The sequence below is a fragment of the Coloeus monedula genome (assembly GCF_965178545.1).
Source record: "Coloeus monedula genome assembly, chromosome: 13".
NCBI classification, from domain to species: domain Eukaryota; kingdom Metazoa; phylum Chordata; class Aves; order Passeriformes; family Corvidae; genus Coloeus; species Coloeus monedula.
In genome coordinates, this window is record NC_138793.1 from 14,055,875 (window position 1) to 14,075,899 (window position 20,025).

Genomic DNA, 20,025 nt, shown 5'->3' on the forward strand with positions numbered 1-20,025 from the left:
GCAGGCCAGACTGAACACCCGGGTTCTGGGAATGTCCCCGGGCCCTGATCAGACACAGGGATGCGCCCTGGGAAGATGCCGGCGCCGCAGGGATGCGCAGGCAGGGAGGGGAGCAGGATGCTGCGGGAGCGGCTGTGAAACCTCCGCCGCGCCCAGAGGGAGCCCCGGGTCCCGCCGGGGAACAGGAGCAGCAGCGGCGGCGGTGGCCCCGCCGGGTCCGTGCTCTGCGCTGCGGCTGCAGCAGCCTCGGCTCGAATCCGAGTGCCAGCGGCGCTTTTGCAGGAGCCGCGTTGAGGAGGGAGGGAGGGAGGGAGGGAGGCGGCTGCGGGGAGTTGGGTTGCATAGACCGAGCTTGGATGGGCACCTACAGGTGCCACCCCACGTATTCTATTGCCTTTCCTCCCCATTCTGCAGGAAGGGGCCCCTCTGCCCCACGGGGAACCCACCCCATCAGCCAGCCCACCCACCAGTGCCCTCCAGCCCCACACATCCCTGTTCCACCTCGCACTTCCCTGGGAGGAAGAAGAAATCTTCCCTTCAACAGAAGAGTGCTATTTTGCCCCATCCCTTGAAGTGTTCAAGGGCACGTTGGATGGGGCTTGGAGCATCTGGGTCAAGTGGGAGGTGTCCCTGCCCATGGCAGGGGTTTAAAATGAGATGAACTTTAAGGTTTCTTCCAGCCTGAGCATCTCTAGTCCCTGAGGGTCCCCAGTACCCAGTGCAGGCTGGGGCTGCAAGGGCTTCCCCCAGCTGGGACTGTCACAGAGGGGGCTTTCCAGGGGATACTGGGAGGATGCTGCATGGGGCAGTCTGGGCAGGGGGTTATGGGGCAGGGGCAGTGCCCAGGGTGGCACTGGGGAATGTGGCACTGCCATGTGGCACAAGGAGCTGCCCAGATATGTCTTTTCCTATCCCAACCCCTCTATCTTCTCCCAGATACCTGGGGTCCACCCAGCCACACTGGCAGCACCAGCATCCTCTGCCAGGGACAGGAGGAGTGGAGAGGGGCTGTATTCACCGAGGCAGGGAGTGAGCAGCCCTGGGGGGTTACCCCTAGAGAACCATGCAGGGGCAAGAACGTGGCAGCCACCTCCCCAGAACACAGCAAAGGGACACCGAGGCACCGGGAAGCTGCTCAACGTGCAGCACCCCTAAGCGGGCTCTCGGGGCAGAAAGAACCCCTGGGAACCCCCGGACTGGTTTTGACAGGCCATGGCTTGTCCATAAGGCCAGTCCTTCGTCCCTCCCCGTCCCTCCTCCTCCTCATGGCCAGCCCCTTGCAGCTCTCCCCTCCCCTGCAGCCCGGGTGCCTCTTGGCTGAACCTGCGTAAAAATTATAAAAGGCTGTTTGGCTTGGAGCCGCCCGGAGGATCCCGGCCGAGCCTGCCATGGGGAGCAGCGGCGCCGGGCTTGCGTTGCTGACGCTGTCGCTGCTCCTGCAGCCCACGTCCCAGTTCTGGCTCTTCAACGTCCTCTTCCCACCCACCACCACCCCAGAAGCTCCCCCGACCAACAGCACACCGCCCGTGGTACTCGGTAAGGTCGCGCCAGCGTGGGCATCGTGCGGGGTACGGGTGGGCACCCTGGCTGCCATACAGCCCCACAAAGCAGATGGTGAGGCTGGGGTGCTGCTCTGCTGGTGGCTAAGTGGGTTTTGGCTGCGATGGTTCTTGGCTGGCTGGATTGGAGCCACCAAGTGAGGGTGTCACACGGCTCTCCAGTCCCCTCCCAATTCACTGGGATAGGGACACAGGGCTGGCCATGCCCAGGTAGAGTTTTTGGAGCTGAGACAGACTGAACACTCCAGATATGGGTCTCTGATATCTCACACCTGGCTCACAGGGTGTTTTAGGGCTTGTTTGGGTCTGGGGAACTCTGCTGGCAGAGGGACAGGGACTGCAGCACAACCTCTTCTGCCACTTCCCAGAGTGGCTGCCATTGGTGCAGTGGGTGCATCCACCACCTCTCACTTTCCTGAAGCCCACCCCATCCTGTGTCTTCTCCCATTCCCTGGGGATGGCTGGGTCATCCTCTGCTGCTGCGAAAGAGGATCCATCTCACATCCCACCCAATGCCCACTCTGACTGGGGGCAAGCCAGCAGGAAGAGGGGCACAGGGAGGTTAAAGGAGATGTGGAGGCATCATCTCAGGGAGGTGGAAGCAGCCACCACCAGCTGGTGCCTCTGTGCTGCATGGCTCTGCCTTCCTTTGCCCCTGTGCCATCACTGGGCACTTGAGCTCAGCTTTTGCCAGGAAAACTCTGCTGAGAACAGTTGGGGTTTTCCTCCTTTTTCTTGAATCAAGAGGCATTTCCCCTTAAAAAAAGAGAAGAGAAAAAGCAGAAGACCCCTCCCTAATGCAATGCCAAGGGCTGACCCTGTAAAATCCCTTCAGGAGTGCAGGCATCCATGTCCTGGGGCTGGTCAGAAGACCCGGGTCACTGTCACCAGGTGCCTCTTTTCAGGATTACCTGTGATGGTCGGAGCATCTCCTTTTGTCCCCAGTACCAGCCTCAGGCCATGTCCCACGCCCAGCCAGACAGAGATGCCCCTTGTGCTGCTTGGCTGCCCCTCGTGCCGCTCGACATCCGCAAGTAACCCATCCCCCTGGCCCGGGCGTCCCGGAAACCCCCAGTGCCCTTGGGACCACTGATAACCCCTCTGCCCTCAGAGATCTCCCTTAATAATTACCTAATGTCCTCTGGAAGGGGAGGCAGAGCTCAGTGCTGTGTGCCAGGGGCAGGGGTGTGCTGGCTGTGCACCTTCAGAGCTGTCAGAGCCGCTCATGGTCCTGCTCCTCTTGCTGACCAGGGAAGCCCCTTCTGCCCACTCCCTACCAGGGCTCTCCTACACCTGCCTGGTCCACATCCAGGTGCTTTGAAGACAGGATTAGACCCTCCCTGTACCCTGGGGAGTCATGAAAGAGCTGTGAGGCAGGTGGAGGAAGGTAACTGCTCCCTCTCCTTCCCCTCCCGCATGGCACAAGGCATTGGCGGTTCACACCAGCCGTGTACTGCAGGAAAGTCCTTGGACCGGCTGGGGCCTTGGGATTTGTCACCTGGTGCTCCCATTCCACCAGGTTCAATGTCCCCTGCAGTCATTCACCTCTTGTCCTCACCCTCACAGTCAGTGCTGGCACCAGGAGCTGGCTCCTGGCTCCTGCACGCAGCTGGGAAAGCTCTCCATGCTGTCTGATCCCAGCACAGGCACACAGATCAGGGTAGCAGCAGGATGGGTGTCCCATCCCTGCTGGGAGCCACGCTGGAGCTCCCAGAGGCAGACCAAACACCCTAGAGTGACTGTCACCATCCACTGAGGGAGGCCAGGGCTCACAAATGAACTTGCTCAAAGCTGTGCTGTGTTTCCTGCACACACTATTCCCACGGAATTTCCACAGAGTACAGTTCCACTCAGCACCGAACCATTTCAGAGGCCTTGTTCAGCCTGTATGGAGGGTTTAAAGTTCAGGAAGCTCTCCCTGGGAGCGCTGCATCCCTGAGCTGCCTGCTACACCAGGAGGAGTTGTCAGGACTGCATTAGGAATGGGCAGCCCCAAGCAGCACCGATTTCTTCCCCCAGGTTGCAGCAAGGAGAGGAAGGTGGAAACCCATCCAGAGAGGGGAAATAATCTAGGGTACTTTGTGCTGGTGGGGACTCACATGTTTGAGCCAAGGGTGGCAGCTCTGGGGGTCACCCCATGGAAAGGCAGCTCTAGGGGTTCCCAAGGATGAATTTTTAGCATTGTTTTCATGCTCACCCAGCATCTCAGCTCCAAGAACCCTCTCTCCTGTGCAGAGCGGGGTGTTCTCCAGGGATGCTGTTCCAGCAGGTGCCCAGCCATCCCCAGCCAGGCAACCCCAGGGGAGCACTGCCTGGGGGCTGGATAAGTGCCAGGTTGGGCAGCCCCACAGGGTCAGTGGGATGGGGTTTGTAACTGGCTCTGCTCTCCCTCTGCGGTGCCTCCAGTGCCCGGGTGTCTTGGGAACCAGCTGGAAGCAAAGCTGGACAAGCCAGATGTGGTGAACTGGATGTGCTACCGCAAAACAGAGGATTATTTCACCATCTGGCTCAACCTCAACACCTTTCTGCCAGTGGGAGTTGACTGCTGGATCGATAACACCAGGTACCATCCAACCCTACCCTGGGAGCTCCCTGGGGAAATGACCTACCAGGGATCTCCCTCCCCTCTCCTCCCCCTGGCCATGATCTAGCACACATGGAAAAAAATGGGAGGACCATGGGATTGTTTGGGAACACAAGTGACTGGCTAGTGCTCTGAGTGTCTGTCCCTTTCCCATGTCCCTGCCATGTGCTCAAGCCCAGGCAGACCACCCTGAGCACCCACTGGAAATGCTGCCACCCTGTCCAGGGCTGCAGGGTGTGGGGGCTGCGGCAGCTGGTTGTGCCAGAGCCTCCTGTCCCGGGATGCCAGGCGAGCAGCATGGACACTGGCTGCGCTCCAGTGCACCTCACACCCACACAAGGCTTGGCAATGGCCAGGTCCAAGCTGCTACCCAGTGATCTCCACCCCAGCCCCATGTTCCCCGTGGGGACATGGCTCTTCTGCCACCTCCTGTCCTGTCCCCACAGGGTGGTGTACAACCGAACCTCTCGGAAAATGTCCAATGCCCCAGGGGTGCACATCCGTGTGCCTGGCTTTGGCAAGACCTATTCTGTGGAATACCTGGATCAGAGCAAGCTGGCAGGTGAGAGGAGGAGAGACCAGGGTGTCTGGGAATCCCACATGCTCCCTGCAAATGGGGAGGTGTCCCCATGTGTCCGGCAGGGACTAGTTCTGCAGAGAGCCCAGGGCACTGGGAGTGAGGGACATTAGCCTTGGGGACACACTCCCTGCTGGCAGGGACCACCCCATCCTTGACCCCAGTACTCAGTGGGATGCACAGAGTCACTATGTCCAGCTGGAGCCACTGAGATACAGGGCTTACCAGAGAACATTTTGGCCATGACCAGGACCACAATGGAAAAAGGTTGACAAGAGAAGACCACAGACCTAATTCCCACTTGTTGCCTCTGCCCACAGGTTACCTGCACACCATGGTGCAGAACCTGGTGAACAATGGCTACGTGAGAGACCAGACAGTTCGGGCAGCCCCCTACGACTGGAGGGTTGGACCCCGTAAGTCTGGGGGTTGTGGCCAGGCCCCCCATGCACACAGGGAAGCAGGATGGCCCTCATGCCATCATGCTCCCCTCTTGTCCACAGAGGAGCAGCCCGAATACTTCCAGAACCTGAAGGCGCTGATCGAGGAGATGCACGACGAGTACCAGAGACCTGTCTTCCTCATTGCACACAGCATGGGGAACCTGCATGTCCTCTATTTCCTGCTGCAGCAGACCCAAGCCTGGAAAGATCAGTACATTGGGGGGTTCATCTCCCTGGGTGCCCCCTGGGGAGGCACTGTCAAGCCCCTGCGTATCCTGGCATCCGGTGGGTGACTCCTGTGCAGCCACCTCTTTGTTTTCTTTCTGTCCTGCAGAAATGAAAGGGTGGTGGTGGGCAAGAAAAGGGCACAGTGGTGAAAAGAGGTGGGGGACCCAGTTCCTGTTTAGCCTCTTTGCAGCCCAGAAAGCCACAATCACTTGCCTAATGCTGACAGCCCAGAATATCTACACGTCACCGGTTCAAAAACACATGAGATTAAAAATCATGTGCTTGAAGGTTTTAACATCTGGCCCCTTGCATCACCCTTAAGTCACCACTAAAATTTTTCTCTGTTGCCACAAGAGCCAGAGATATTTTTAAGGTCATCTGAGGTCATTCCATGGACTCAGGACTCCAGACATACCAAAAATGCCAAAGCTTGAAGGTAACATGCAAGTTGGCCGCCCACTATTGGGCTCTGCTCGCTCCTGTCCCTGCAGGCAGGTGTGGAGGTGCCAGGCTTGCAGGGAATGTTCAGGGCTGGGTTGGTCTGTGCCATCACACATCCAGGTTTGTCTCCACTCAGCCCCTCCAAGCAGCTAGAGATGTGAAGAGTTTGGAAGGCTGTTCTGGATATCTGCAGCCAGGGAGGTGAGGAGAGCACGTAAGGTTATGGGCAGGGTAGGGGTAAGGAGGGGAAGAGCTGAGCTGGAGAAGGCCGGGAGACAGTGGTGAGTCACTGCAGGGAGGGCTGATCCCAGCCCAGCTTCCCAAAGGCTCCGTCTGTGAGGAGACGTTGTGGTGCTGGTTGTGATGAGCCCTTGTGTGTCCCACAGGTGACGAACAGGGCATCCCGCTCATGTCCAACATCAAACTCCGTGAAGAGCAGCGCATGACCACCACCAGCCCCTGGATGTTCCCCACAACCCTGGCCTGGCCCGAGAGCCATGTCTTCATCTCCACACCCTCGTACAACTACACCTACCGTGACTACCGGCGCTTCTTCACCGACGTCAACCTGGAGGATGGCTGGTACATGTGGGAGGACATGAAGGACTTGCTGAAGGATTTACCCCCTCCTGGGGTGGACACATATTGCCTCTATGGCACGGGCTTCCCCACCGCAGAGACTTACATTTATGATGAGCGTTTCCCTTATGAGGACCCCGTGGACATAATTTATGGCGATGGGGACGACAGCGTCAACACACGCAGCTTGGAGCTGTGCAAGCGATGGCGCAACCAGCAAAAGCAGAAGGTGTACGTCCAGGAGCTGCGAGGTGCCCACCACTTCAACATGGTCTTCAGCAACCTGACACTCAGTTATATCAATGAAATCCTGCTAGGGAGCCAAGAGGAGCAGGGGGAGCCAGGGCAGGCGAGATCCAGCCTAAAGGCTGGGAAGTTGGGGAAGATCCTACGTGAACACAAGGTCCTTAAGGAGCCTAAAAAGAACTGAAAGGAGTGAGGGCCAGCTTCCCTCCATGATGGTAGGCACCACAAACTGCCGTGCAGGGGAGCAAAGGACTTGGAGCTGAGTTTGGAAGGAAAGTGAGCAAGACCAAGAGCTCAGGTGGATGGGCTGGCACCCATTTCCACAGTGATTGGTTCTTCTTTTGGGAATGGTGATTCATTTTACTTCAGAGGCTTGTCACTTCCCACTAGTGGGTGGATAATTAACCATGCTGCCAGCTCATTAACATTACACACGTGAATTCCAGGGTATGCACAAGCCCTTGTCACTAGCAAGCCATTTTTAGGCACTTTAGAGGCTGTGGACTGGTGGTGCTGTGGCTTCTGCTCACCTGGGACAGAGCAACTCACATAACAAGAGCAAGCTCTGATTTACCAAGTGGTCACAGAGGTAGCATGGCGGTGGCGCAGTAGGTGTGGCTTACAGAGCAGCGAGCTAGGCTCCTTGGGCAAGACCAACTTGAAATCAGCAGATTTACAAAACAATAAACACACTTTGCTTCTGCATGCTAGGCCTGCCTTGTCCTTCAGAGCTGGGTGGCGAAGCCAGCCATAACCAAAACGTGAGATGCTTGCTGCCTGCAGGCACCCCAGGAGATTGGAAAAACCACAGGGCCAATGATGCAGCTGGGGTTGGGGATGCAACCAGGGTTGGCAACATGATGGGGATGACAGTGTGGTTGGGGTTGGTGACATAACCAGGGTTGGTGATACTACTGGAGCTTGATGATGCAACTGGTGCTGGCAGAGCAACTGGGATGGAAATATAATTGGCCTTGGAAACATAACTGGGACTGGTGATGCAACTGGGGGATGGCGATGCAGCCAAGGCTGGAGATGCAAACAGGGTGGCGATGCAGCCAGGGGTGGCAATACAAATATGGTGACACAGCTGGAGTTGGCCATGCAACCAAGGCAGCAACGCCGCCGGGGCAAGCTGTGCAAGCGGGACCGGCTGGGCCTCGGGGCCTGGAGATGCTGCCGGGGCGGGGCGGGGCGGGGCGGGGCGGGGCGGGGCGGGGCGGGGCGGGGCGGGGCGGGGCGGGGCGGGGCGGGGCGGGGCGGGGCGGGGCGGGGCGGGGCGGGGCAGAACGGGGCGGAACGGGGCGGAACGGGGCGGGGCGGGGCGGGGCGGGGCGGGGCGGGGCGGAACGGGGCGGGCGGGGCGGGGCTCTCCCGCAGCGCTCCCCTCCCATTGGCCGCGGCGCGCCGGGCGCGGCGCTGATTGGCGGGCGGCGGCGCGTGCTCGGGGCGGCGGGGCGGGGCCGGGCGCGGAGCCGGCGCAGCCCCGGTGCCGCCGCGCTGGAGGCCGCGGCCGCGGGCTCGGGGGCCATGGGCTCGGGGGCCATGGGCTCGGGGGCGGCCGGCGGGCCGGGCCACGGCGCGCCGCTCTGCCCTTGCCCTTCCCCGCCGCCGCCCCCCGCGCCGCGCTGCCCGCGGGGAACCCGCCGCCTCTCGGAAACCGGGGCCGGGACGCGGCGGAGCGAGGGCGCGGCGGGGCGCGGGGGGCTGCGGGCCGCCGCCTCGCTGCCGCACATCGCGCGGGGCCGCGGGGAGGAGGGCGGCGGGCGGCGCAGCCCCTGCCTGCTCGTGGCGCTGCGGCCGCGGAACGTGGAGGCGGAGCGGGAGCGGTTCTTCCGCGCCAGCTTCGCCTACGACCCGCAGTTCGAGTACGCGGAGCCGGTGCCCGCCGCCGTCCTGGACAAGTACGGGGCCGCCTCCGACCGCTTCGTGGCTCAGGTGAGGCGGGGCCGGGTGAGGATGCTCGGCCTGGAAGGAGGAGGAAGAGAAAGGAGGGAGCCCAGCCGGCCCGTGGGCTGGTGCGAGGGTGTGGGTATTCACATGCCAGCGGGATGTGTCCTGGTGGGACTGCTCCGTGGTGGGGCTGGCCAGGAGATGGTGCATGGTCCTAGAATTCTGGAATGGTTTGGGTTAGAAGGGATTTTAAAGACCATCTAATTACCCCACACACCCTGTCGTGGACAGTGACATCTTCCAGTAGATCCTATCCAACCTGGCCTTGAGCATTTCCAGGGATGGGGCAGCCACAGCTTCTCTGGGCAACCTGTACCAGTGCCTCATCACCCTCACAGGGAAGAATTTCTTCCTAATGTCCAACTTAAACCCACCCTTTGTGAATTTAATGCCATTCCCTCTTATCCATGTGCGTGCTTTCCTTCCCAGCTGCTTCCTGATCCCTCTCCCTTTAACACCTTTTGCATCTTGCCTTCAGCACCCTCACCCTATGATTTCTTAAACCTGTTCTTAGTAACCTCACCTACCTGCAGCAATGGTACATGCTCCGTGGGTGACATGGGTCATGCTGGTGCTGGGTGATGCTACCAGGATCCATACCCACTGGCCAGGCTGGATGGAGCTTTGAGCAGCCTGGTCTAGTGGAAGCCGTCCCAGCCCATGGAGGAGGATTGGCACAAAATTATCTTAAATGTCCCTTTCCACCCAAACCAGTCTGTGTTTCTATGATCAAACTGGCTCCTGCTTATGTTGACAGCTGTGCTCCATCAGGGACACCTTGCTGGTATGCTTTTGCACTTGCTGCTGTAGAAATAACTGTGAAGGAGCTGGAGCACATGGGTGACAGCATGGGAAGTGGTCCTTAGCCTGAATGACCTGGCGGTTGAGTCTGGCTGTTTTTTGGGAAGGCCTAAAGGTTGTCCAGTGTGGTAGCATCCTTAAGGCATCAGCAAACATGGTCAGTAATGATATTAATTGGTGTCGACTCCACTTAAGGAGTCTGTATTATTTTGCTTAACTGTTTCCATGGCTTATACCCTACTGAAATGTTTGTGAGTTTCTCTCTGCCATGGGGATGGCACTGAGAAAACAGCTCCTGGTCATTCAACAGGAGAGAAGAGGCAGGAGTGTGCTTTCAGGGTGCTCTGCCCACAAACAAGCCTTTTGTGGATGCAGGAGTAGAGCTGCTCTGTGCCTTCACCTCTTGCTTGGAGCTGGGAGCCTGGCCGTGTCCCAAAACCAGTTTGCACCTGGGAGTGAGCATTCTGCCTCAGGGAAGAGCATCCTTTCTGCCACATAAACAAGTGAGCAGATAAAAACCCCCTCTTATCCTGAATTCAGACTGGCATGCCAGAGGTGTTTCTTTGCACCTCTCAGTTGGGAATTCCTTGTTCAAATAACAACTTCTTCACTGATTTATTTATTGTTCTTTGCATGTTTACTTATTCCCGCATCACTGCCTGTGTCTCTGCCTGGATTATTATCCAGATGATTCAGGCCCTTTCTGTAAACAGCTTTCTAAGCAGTTTGTCATTCCTGGTGTGTGCCGTACCTCTGCCCCAGATAAAGTGGTGCCAGCGAGGCTCTTGCAGGGGAGACACTCTGACGCCTGCAGACCTCGCCAGCTTTTGGCATTTCCCTCCTGTGTTTTACTCCCGGAGTCGGGCATTAAATGAGTTGCTCAGAGCTCTTTCACCCTGTGCTTTCTCCTTTGGTGCAGCTGACTTGCAGCAGAGTAAAAGATGGATCATTCCGATTATTTTTCTCTGGGCAGTGCTTTGAATGAGTGGAATTAAGGGTTTGTAACCACTGTGGATTGTGAAAGCTTTTGCAAGAGATATCAAGTGTTGAGTGTTTCTGCCAATGTTTCTCCAAGTGTTCCGGTGACGGTCCGATGGGACAGCATTCATGGCACTGTTCCTTTGCTCTTACCCTGCAGTAACCTCCTTCCAGTCTCTTTTATTTTGGGAAGCATTCTTCCTTGCCAGCTAACTCTTAGCTCTATAAACTGCTTTTATTTTCAAAGACCTTCACTGATCATAAATAAATGAGACGTTTTGCTAAGTCAGCATCCTTGGACACAAGCAGACAAACGAACATCAGCTCCCTGCATGTGCTCTGCATGTACTTGGGGGATTATTTTATTTTTTTAACAGAAAACTTAAATAAACCAGGAGGACTCTTCCAGCCCCGTGGAGGCTCATCATCCTGGAGATCACATCCCTGGTTTGTCATGTGAATTTGAGTGGCACCAGCACAGAGCTGGGGCTGGAGGATTTGTTATCCCACTGCATATGGTGGGTGCATGATTTGGGGATGCTCAGAACATTAAACTTGGAATCTCAGGAATTTTGCTTGCCAGGATGTGCTCTGAGGGTTGGGGAAGAACTCTTTGGTTGTCTTACTCCTGGGCACCAGCTGTTCTGGGTTTCTCTTGGCTCAGTGATTTGGGTCCCCTGGGAGGAGAGAGCAAGTGGCTGAGCAGAGGTGGGAGGATGAAAGGTCTTTTTTCTGCCGTGGTCAGCCGGAGGTACCTTGCAGTGCTGTAAAAGTGAGCCTGATTATTCAGCAAAAAAAACCCCAAAAAACCCCACCCCAACCCCCCAGAAAACAAAACAGACAACAGAAAAATTATGCACAGCTTCTCCTGGAAAGACACCATAAGTGACTTGAGAATAAAAACCAGCTGTGAAAACTGTCCAGGGAAGGAAAATCAGGACCTTCTGCAGGGATGGAGGAGGTTGCTGACCAGATGCAGACCTAAAGCCCCTCTTAGGATCATGAATTGTTTAGATGGGTTAAGACCCTTAAGATCAAGTCCAGCTGTTAATTCAGCACTGCCAATCCCACCACTAAACCGTGTCCCCAAGTGCCACATCTACATATTTTAAATACCTCCAGGGATGGTGACTCCACCACTGCCCTGGGCAGCCCGTTCTAGTGCTTGACAACCCTGCCCATGAAGAAATTTTTCATAATACCCAACTTAAACCTCCCCTGGCACAACTTGAGCCATTTCCTCTTGTCTTACGGGGTGTTGAATGATTTGAGCACCAGTACTGGTGGTGAGCACCCATCTCCTGATCCTGGGTAACTTCAGGGACTAGGGAGGGGCAACAATTGGTCCTGGGCTGGGAAGCTTGGCAGAAGCCCAGCCAGGTTTGCAGATGCAGTAAAACTGCTGGAAAACCTCCAGAATTGGTTGAAAGTCATCTGCTTTGGAATATGTACTAATATAATATTAATATAATATTAATATTATACTAATATATTAACATATATTCCAATGATGGGAGAAAGCAATGGCTTGAAAATATCCACAATGGAAACACACCTTTTGGGGAGGAAATGTGCTAATAAATGTTCGTATTTTATAAATGCTCCATAAATGTTAATGTGAATAATGGAGCACGTGATGCTTTTATTAGAAGGCTGCTGGGTGTGCAGCAGGCTGGTGGTGCTGAGACTCTGTTTGAAGCAGCATCACTGCAGAGGGTGATGAATAGTATCATTGCTGAGCTTGTAATTTAGCCCTGGAGTAAGAAACTCTGGGAGTAAAAAGCAAGCTGAGAAGCCAGAGGTCTTTGTGCAAGCACCAGAGTTTGCAAGGAGGACTGAAAGCAGAAAAGATTGAAAATAATCATGGATTTAACCACACCGCGATGATGCAGTTTCGCTTCTGCTTTGCCCCATTCCCACAAGAGATGCCTGCAAGGGTGACAAAAAGCAGAAAGAATATGCTGTGGGGTCATGTTGATTGTGTGAAGTGTCCCTCTGTCCTGGTGGCCACCTCCAGCCGGCTCAGTCTCCTTGGTTTTTTAGGTCTTGTAAAACCACATCACATTTTAGAGGCGTTAATCAGGGGTTATCTTCACTGGGTTTGTTGCACATGGGATTTTAGGGTGTATTTATAAGTGGGGAGGTGTTTGTGCTTATGTTTGTACTTTCTGCGTGCCACAGGCCATCAGGATCATTCGTACTGTCCTGGAGAAGTACGGGACCTATGAGAGCTTCGAGGTCGCCACGGGCGGGAGGCTGCTGAGCAAGTGCCAGATCTGGTCTGTGATCCGAAAGTACATGCAGAAGGAAGGCTGTGTGGGAGAGGTAATCCGTGTCCCTCCTTTATCACTTGTAAAATACAGAAAAATATTTATTTTCTGATAAAAAGGACTCAGATTAAGAAATGTTTTGGTTACAAAGAGGAAACTTTTCTGCTCTGAGCAGTGGTGTCCTTTCACCTCCAGCTTCACCATACCCTGGCTTTAGGACATGGGTGCTGGTTCCCCACAAACGTCCTGTGATGTTTTCCATGTGTATCTCCCTTCTGTGCTCGAGAGAGAGGGAGGAGCTGCTGCTTGACTGTGTGGCCATGCCAGGAGCCTTTTGCCATGTGCATGAGGCATCAATTACTGTCAGGAAATCATCTCTTGCTGTTGGCAGTGGGAGGGCAGACTTCTCCAACAGCTGCCTTAACCCACATGTCCTAAAGCAAAGCCAGGGGAAGAGATTTCCTGCTGCCCTGCAAGATGTGCTGCGTTATGGTGCTTTGAAACCCCAGGCTCGGGTTTTAAGGCTGGGAAATACGTGGTTAAGATACAACAGTAGCCATGTGGGATGGAGCCAGGGGAGAAGTTCAGCATCTCTTAACCTGGTTTCTCTGCACCCCACACAGCATCCAGCATGGGACATCCCACAGCTGCCGTTAAGGAGCTTTTTTTTCCCCTTATGCCAGCAAGGTGTGGGCAAAACACTTCCACTGTCCTGGGTTCAAGGTCTGAGAAGGATTTCTGGACCTGGCTTTGCGTGGGTTGGCTTGCATGGCTTCCTGGGGCTGTTGGCTGCAGGGCAGGGACTGTGCAGTGCTGGCTGGTGTGGGGCTGCTTGGCCAGACTCTATTTCCTACCTCTGATTTTTCACCTCTGTCTCCAAAGAGGGTTATTGATGAGCATTTCTCCAAAGCATCACCTTGCCCAGTGGTACCCAGTGCATTCCATGCATGCAAAAGCAGGAATGAGTGGTCCCCTGAGGTCCCTCCTGCCCAAGGATGTTCCTCCTCAAGCACCCTTGGTTTGCCCTGATGCCTCGTGAGGGTGTTCCTCGGATGCGGATTTGGCACCTTGGTCCTCCTAAGCCTTTGCTTGGGACAGAAAGGATTTCTGCAGATGTTTCCCTATAATTCATCTGCCTTTGAGTGCCCAGAGCCAGTTCCAATACCCAGCCAAGCAGCTGCCAGTCTTACAGACCTGCACTTATAACTTGATAGTTGAGCTCTCTCTCTCAGGTTTATTAATTGATTGAGTTCAGCTATTCTCTTCTCCATTAATTGAGCTCTGGCTAGGCAGAAAGCCATCGATTTTCTTACGTATTAGTGTACAACTGGCATCCTTCCAGCCCTGTGTAATTGTCTCTGTGTTCAGAGCTATTAGGGGTTGGACTCAATGAACCTCGTGGGTCCCTTCCAACTCAGGACATTCTGTGATTCAAGGCAATGCAGGGTTCAGTCACTGTTTGCACATCAATGTGGCTGTTTTATCTGGGACTTTTGATAAGTGCTCTTAAAACAATGAAAGCATTGGTTTGTTCCTTTCTATCCATTGGAAATTTTGCTGGATGTGTCTGGGGTAGGGAAGAGAGAAGGGTTTCACCTGCCCTCGATACAGCGATGTTGGCAGAGCTTGCTCCCTGTACAAGACCAACACTTGTTGAAACTTCTGCATCACTGATAATCTCACACCCTGTCGGGGAACTGGGTGGTTTCAGGCGTGTATTTCCCTCCCTGCACCTGTATCTCTGATTCCTGACTTTCACCATCTGTGCCCTGTCTGTTCTGCCGTGCCCTTTGCTTCCCTGATATGCACTAATCGTGATGGCTTGCTTAAAAGAGAAGAAACTCGTGTGGGGGATAGCAGTAGCCCAGAGCACGAGCAGCTGGTGCGTCCCTGCCCACAGGCAGTCCTGGCAGGCAGCGTGGCCAGGCTGGTGGCAGCCACTGCAGCTGCCCTTTGTCCCCAGCACCGATCGGCAAAGGCAGGATCCCTCTTCCAGCACCGCAGGCAGCGCGCTCCTGGGTAAGTGTTCATGCTGAAATTAACTTCGTGCCCTCAAAAGCTGCTTTGTCGGGGTCCGAGCTGCAGATCCTGAAGCTCTGCTGCTTTTCTTCTGACTCAGGACAGACATGATGCTGCTGGAGGTTTCCATATGCATTTCAGTGGGCTCACAGCTTGCAGCAGAGAAACATCTGGCCCCACTGGTAAGTGCTGCATGGCAATCCCTGGGGTTGTGGAGTGTTGTCAGCCTAAACAGTGTCTCCTGGGATCCCATTGGTGGTGTCCCTCTACCTCTAAGCTGCTTGCTCAGTGTCAGAGGTCCTGAGCAGTGCCAGGTTGCTGGGGAGAGACAGGAACCTACACCCTGGTGCCAATGGGGACCACCAGAAGCCTTCCCTTGGTTCCTTGGGATGAGCTCTTTCTCCATCAGTGCATTCACAAAAGCTGAGCAGAAGCATGGACCACAAGGATGCACTGGGGATGCTGCTCAGAATGAGAGAGCTCACAGACTGAGAGATGCTGCTGCTCCAGAAGAAGGATTTTGGCTGGAGTTGCAGCCCTGGTTGTATCTGCAAAGCTGGAGGGTCCCTAAACAAAGCTAGTGGTGCTGCTCAGCAGGATGGGCTGTTGCAGCAGGAGAAGGGCTGCAGTGGGAAGTGTAAGAAGCTGTGGTCTCTGGCAATGCCCAGAGTCCCTTTCCATTGCTCCTGGATGGCTGGTTCTACACAAGGAGTCAGAGGTGAACTGGCAACTCTCTTCTCAGCATTGGAGGGATTCCATTCCACGCTGGTATATTTTAACCCAGGTAAGCAGTTGCACTGTGAGTATTTTATGCTGTTTGTTTGCTCAGCGGTGGACTCTGTTAGGTTGCACTTTTGGCTTTCATAATTAATAATAATAACAATAATAATAATAATAATAAATCTGAATTAAAGCAAACCAATTCAGTCTCCTCTCTTTTTTTTTAATAAGAGAAGAATTGTCATGTAGTAACACATGCATGTGTTTTCATCCTGAAGAGTGTCAGCTGTGAAATGATAGATGGTTTGTGGAGGTAATAAGTATGTAGGGGATTTTGATTGCTATCCTGAGGTTTGCCACTGCCAAACCTCTGATGCAAGAGTTCCCAGGGACCATCTCCTTTGGTGATGCTGCTGCTTTGAGTTGCTGCAGATCTGAAGTTAGGTAGTCAGAAAGTGCTGTTTGGCTGGCACATTAACTCATGGAGGGCAGCTCTCTTGGCTCCAGCACCTGTGATAGCCAGGTTTCTCAAAATACCAGTTTTGCCTGTATAAAGATGCTGAGTAGTCCTGCACATGTAGTGCCCATCCCTACTGTGAATTGTGGCCAGCACACATGGTTCCTCCTGTGAGGGTGGACTGGCATGGACTCATCCTCACTGTTCATGTCTTGAAGCCTCAAATGGGAGAATCTGTGGAGGAGTCCATGAAAATGGAGCCAGAGCTTTGGATCCTTCAGGAGATGTTTCTTGGGGGATGCAGAGCCATTACAAAGCAGGTGCTGTTGGGTGTTCAGAGTGGGATTGTTTTGATGGCCAGAGTTGCTGCCCCATCCCATTGCCAGTGGGGATGCAGAAGGGGGACCAGGCAGGTCTCCAGAGGATGTCCAACCTGTGTAGCCACAAAAGTGTGGGGAGCCCCTGGGAACGAGCCGGGGAGGGTGATGCTGGAGCCAGAGGGATGCTGGAGGAGGCTGCCTGCTCCCCGACAGTGCCTGCTCAGCTTTGTTGGCTGTAAAGAGATTGAAGGAGCTACTTCATCCCCGCATGAGATCATCTCTCTCCTCTCATTATCCCCCCCACCCCCAATGGCTCTTCCTGTCTGCCATTCCTCTGGGGAGCTACAGCACAATCCAGTGATGGTGCAGCAGTGCCAAATGGTGCCATCCGTGGTGTCAGTGGGTTTTTCTGACCATCTGCCACCATCTCAGCCTCTGCTGAGAGCCAGGACCCTGCTGATGGCCATTGCCTCCTCCTTCTTCTGCAGGTGGTGGTGCAGCTCACCGATGACCTCCTGTCCCAAGCAGTGATGATGGTGGAGGACAGCCGGCCCACGCTGGCCATCAACCTGGCCGGAGCCCGGCAGCACTGGCTGGAGGGGATGCTGCGCCACGAGATAGGTCAGTGGGGGGTGGCTGTGGGTGGGGGGCAGAGTGGGGAGATGCTGTGAGCATCATTGGGGTAACGCCCTGGGGCAAGGCAGTACCCACAGGTCCTGCAAGGAGGGATCCTCGAGGGTGACTCCTGGGCAGGTTTTGGAAGGGGCTGAGGCCACCTGGATCCCTCACTGCGTGCAAAGCAGGGGTGTTGGGCACCCGCTTGTTTATCTGTGTCCTGGCCTCCCCTTGGGCACTGGAGCAAACAGATGTCCCATGCCATCATCACCAGCCAAGACTGGAGCAGGCACTGATGGGTGCTGGGATTTGGCCCCAACCCCAGCGACTTGGGATGGGTAGGGTGGGAGTCAGGCTTTCTGGAGCTGTGGCTGATGGCACTCACTCCTGTCCCCCCTCCACAGGCACCCACTACATCCGGGGAGTCAACAACACCCGCCAGCCCTGGCACAGCTCCGAGGGCCGCAAGCAATACAGCCTGAAGCCTGCCAACCCCACGGAGGAAGGCTTGGCCAGCCTGCACAGTGTCCTGTTCCGCAAGCAGCCCTTCCTGTGGCGGGCAGCCCTGCTCTACTACACCATCGAGCGGGCCAGCCGCCTCTCCTTCTCCGCCCTCTTCCGGGACCTGGAGCAGTATGTGCAGGATGCTGGTGTCCGGTGGGAGTACTGTGTGCGGGCAAAGCGGGGCCAGACGGACACCTCACAGCCAGGTACCACTTGGCGGGTGTGAATTGAGTTCTGGGAGGAATTTTATTTATTTATTTTCTTTGTCTGTTTTTTAAGAAAAAACAGAGGGTGGGTATGTTCTGCTACTGTGTGGGTTGAGCATCACCAGTCCTGTAGGTTGTGAGTTGGCACAGGCAGACAGAACAGGCACAAACTTATGGCTAGAACACAAAGAGTAAATTTATTTTCATTACCTTGCTAATCGGGGCAACCCCAGAGCAACACCCAACACCTGGGCAGAGGAACACAAGATCAGAGGATCACCAGCCTGCTGTTCACAGGCTTATCAAGAGTTCCACCCAGGTGCAAGGTCACTTGAGCAATTTACAATCCTCCAGATCAGTGTTTTGCTTTTAACCCTTTCCTCCCAACACAGCCACAGCAACCAGTCCCTGCATCCCTCCCCATCCCCAGCACCACTCTCCCTGTCCCATGGGAGCGACTCACACAAGCTCTTGTGGAAGCAGCAGGCAAAGGAGAGGAAAAATGAGCATTACTGTGGGTACATCTGGATGCTTGCAGTGGTTTACCCTTAAAAAAAATACTTGGGAAGAAGTGTGAGAGTAATCCAGTGGGGTTGGTGGCTCTCACTGCACCCAGCTGCCTCCCCAGCGCTCATCCCTTGGGACCCAGCAGTCCTGAGCCCTGGCACACTTGTGGTCAGTGCCCTCATTCTGGTTATTGTGGTCAGCAAACATTCAGGCAAGTGGAGGGCCGTGGGAAGCCAGGAGCCCTCTCCCAGGCATTTTCTGCTGTTCCAGGCTGTTTCAGTAAGGACCAGGTGTACCTGGATGGGATTCTCCGCATCCTGCGCCATCGGCAGACCATTGACTTCCCACTGCTGGCTGCACTTGGAAAGGTAACAGCCAGGGTGAGGGTGGGCAGGGAGTGGCTGATCTCACCATCCCATCCCAAAGCTCACTCGGGCACCCTCGATCTCATGGCTTCCCAAAAACCAGCCCTCACCTGGCACCCCTTCAGCTCTTTGCCTTTCCCTGGGCTTATGGGTCTCTGTGTAGCAGGGAAAGGCTGTGCTGGGTAGGATGCAAGGAAGGACAGGACAATCCATAATCCTCTGTAGGAGACCTTTGGGAAGAGGCTTAACCCAGCAGGTTAAGCCTTTCTGGCCCTTGGCCACAGCAGTCCTGCTGTCAGCTGTCCTTGCAGTGACCGAAAATTACCAAACCCACAAATCCTTGCAAATCCCACACTCCCAGCAGCTCTTCCACTGCCTCCCCACAGCCAGAGGGATGTTTGAGCAGTTGGGGGGGTGAGCCAGGGGGGCTGCAAGGGGACCAGATGCCCCCCATGGCACCTGCCAGGGTTTAGGAGGGAGGGGACTGACCCCATCTCCGTGCTTCCCACCAGGTCTCCTATGAAGATGTGAATCGGCTGAAGAAATTTGGGGTCCTGGAGAAGGCCCGCATCCCCCATTTCATGCAGGATCTGGAGCGGTACATGAAGCAGCTGGATCACATTGTCACCACCAATGGCCTGAATGAGGAGGAGCTGGAGCAGTTGCTGCCTGACTGAGGGGCACCTCCCCCAAACCAGCACCCCAAGGGTGTAACTGGTGCTGTTTATTGGGTATTTATTGGGGCTGGAGCAGAGGGCAGAGCCCGAGGCGGGCGCTGTGCATGTACCGCTGTGTAGGGTAGCGCGGCCGAGGGCCCGTGTGGTTGTGTTGATGTGTCCCCTACATCGTCCCTGTGTATTTTGGGGACGGCTGTGTGGCTCCACGTGGCTTTGGGGAGCCAGAGAAGAGGGTTCAGGGGGAGTGAGGGTGGAGCTGGGGCGATGTGCTGGTCCCCGAGTGCAGAAGGCTGTGCTGGGGGAGTTGCAATGGGGGCACTTCCAAAGGGTACTGGGAGTGCTCCCATCACTGCGCGGGCACCTAACTTGGGGCCAGCAGGCGGGGCTGGGGGCTCTGGGCTGTGCCTGGCAGGGAGTAAGGGCTGGACTGCACCCACAGATTGCCCCAAGGATGCCTTTTCTGCTCCCTGCCCCTTCCCTCATGTCCCCGACCAGCAGCAGGACGGACTTTAATCCCCTATTACCAATCTCCACCCAGCTCTGCACCCCAACTACAGCCACCCTGCCTGGCTTTGAGGACTCAGGGTGGGGATTGGGCTTGATGTTAGGAAAAAGTGTGTAATAAAGGTGACATAATGGAAAAGACGTGTGGGCAAAAGGTTGTGGATAGCATCAAAAACCAGCCTGGCACCACTGTGAACACCCACTGTGCCTCTTGCTGGAACAGGCAAAGCTGCGTGGTCTGAGCTGGTGCGTCAGGGGCTGGAAGGAGCCATGGAGTGTGACAAACAACATACTGGGCAGGGACACCAGTAAATCAAAGCAGGCAAAAGTAAAAACTGCCGTGAGCTGTTCCTGGTCTCTTAACACATGAACTCTGCAGCTGTCATGGCCCCCCTGGGCGTACAGTCTGAAAAAAACAAAACAAACCAAGCCAACCCCACAGCTTCTTGTCTTACATCCCACTGAGCTCCTA

At 55.3% G+C, this 20,025-nt stretch overlaps 2 protein-coding genes across 2 annotated transcripts; both read left to right on the forward strand.

Moving 5' to 3' along the window:
- Positions 1-1,388: 1,388 nt before the first annotated feature.
- LCAT (lecithin-cholesterol acyltransferase) lies at positions 1,389-6,841 on the forward strand (the record flags this gene model as incomplete). Its single annotated transcript, XM_082289905.1, has 6 exons — positions 1,389-1,536; positions 3,966-4,122; positions 4,590-4,705; positions 5,041-5,136; positions 5,224-5,448; positions 6,219-6,841. 6 exons carry the CDS (start codon positions 1,389-1,391, stop codon positions 6,839-6,841), a joined length of 1,365 nt encoding a protein of 454 aa, XP_082146031.1.
- A 1,340-nt stretch (positions 6,842-8,181) lies between these two features.
- On the forward strand, positions 8,182-19,687 carry MATCAP1 (microtubule associated tyrosine carboxypeptidase 1). Its single transcript, XM_082289960.1, has 6 exons — positions 8,182-8,595; positions 12,571-12,714; positions 16,664-16,796; positions 17,195-17,500; positions 18,278-18,375; positions 18,885-19,687. The coding sequence occupies exons 1-6, from the start codon at positions 8,188-8,190 to the stop codon at positions 19,047-19,049; spliced, it is 1,254 nt and encodes a 417-aa protein (XP_082146086.1). The 5' UTR covers positions 8,182-8,187; the 3' UTR covers positions 19,050-19,687.
- Positions 19,688-20,025: the final 338 nt, after the last annotated feature.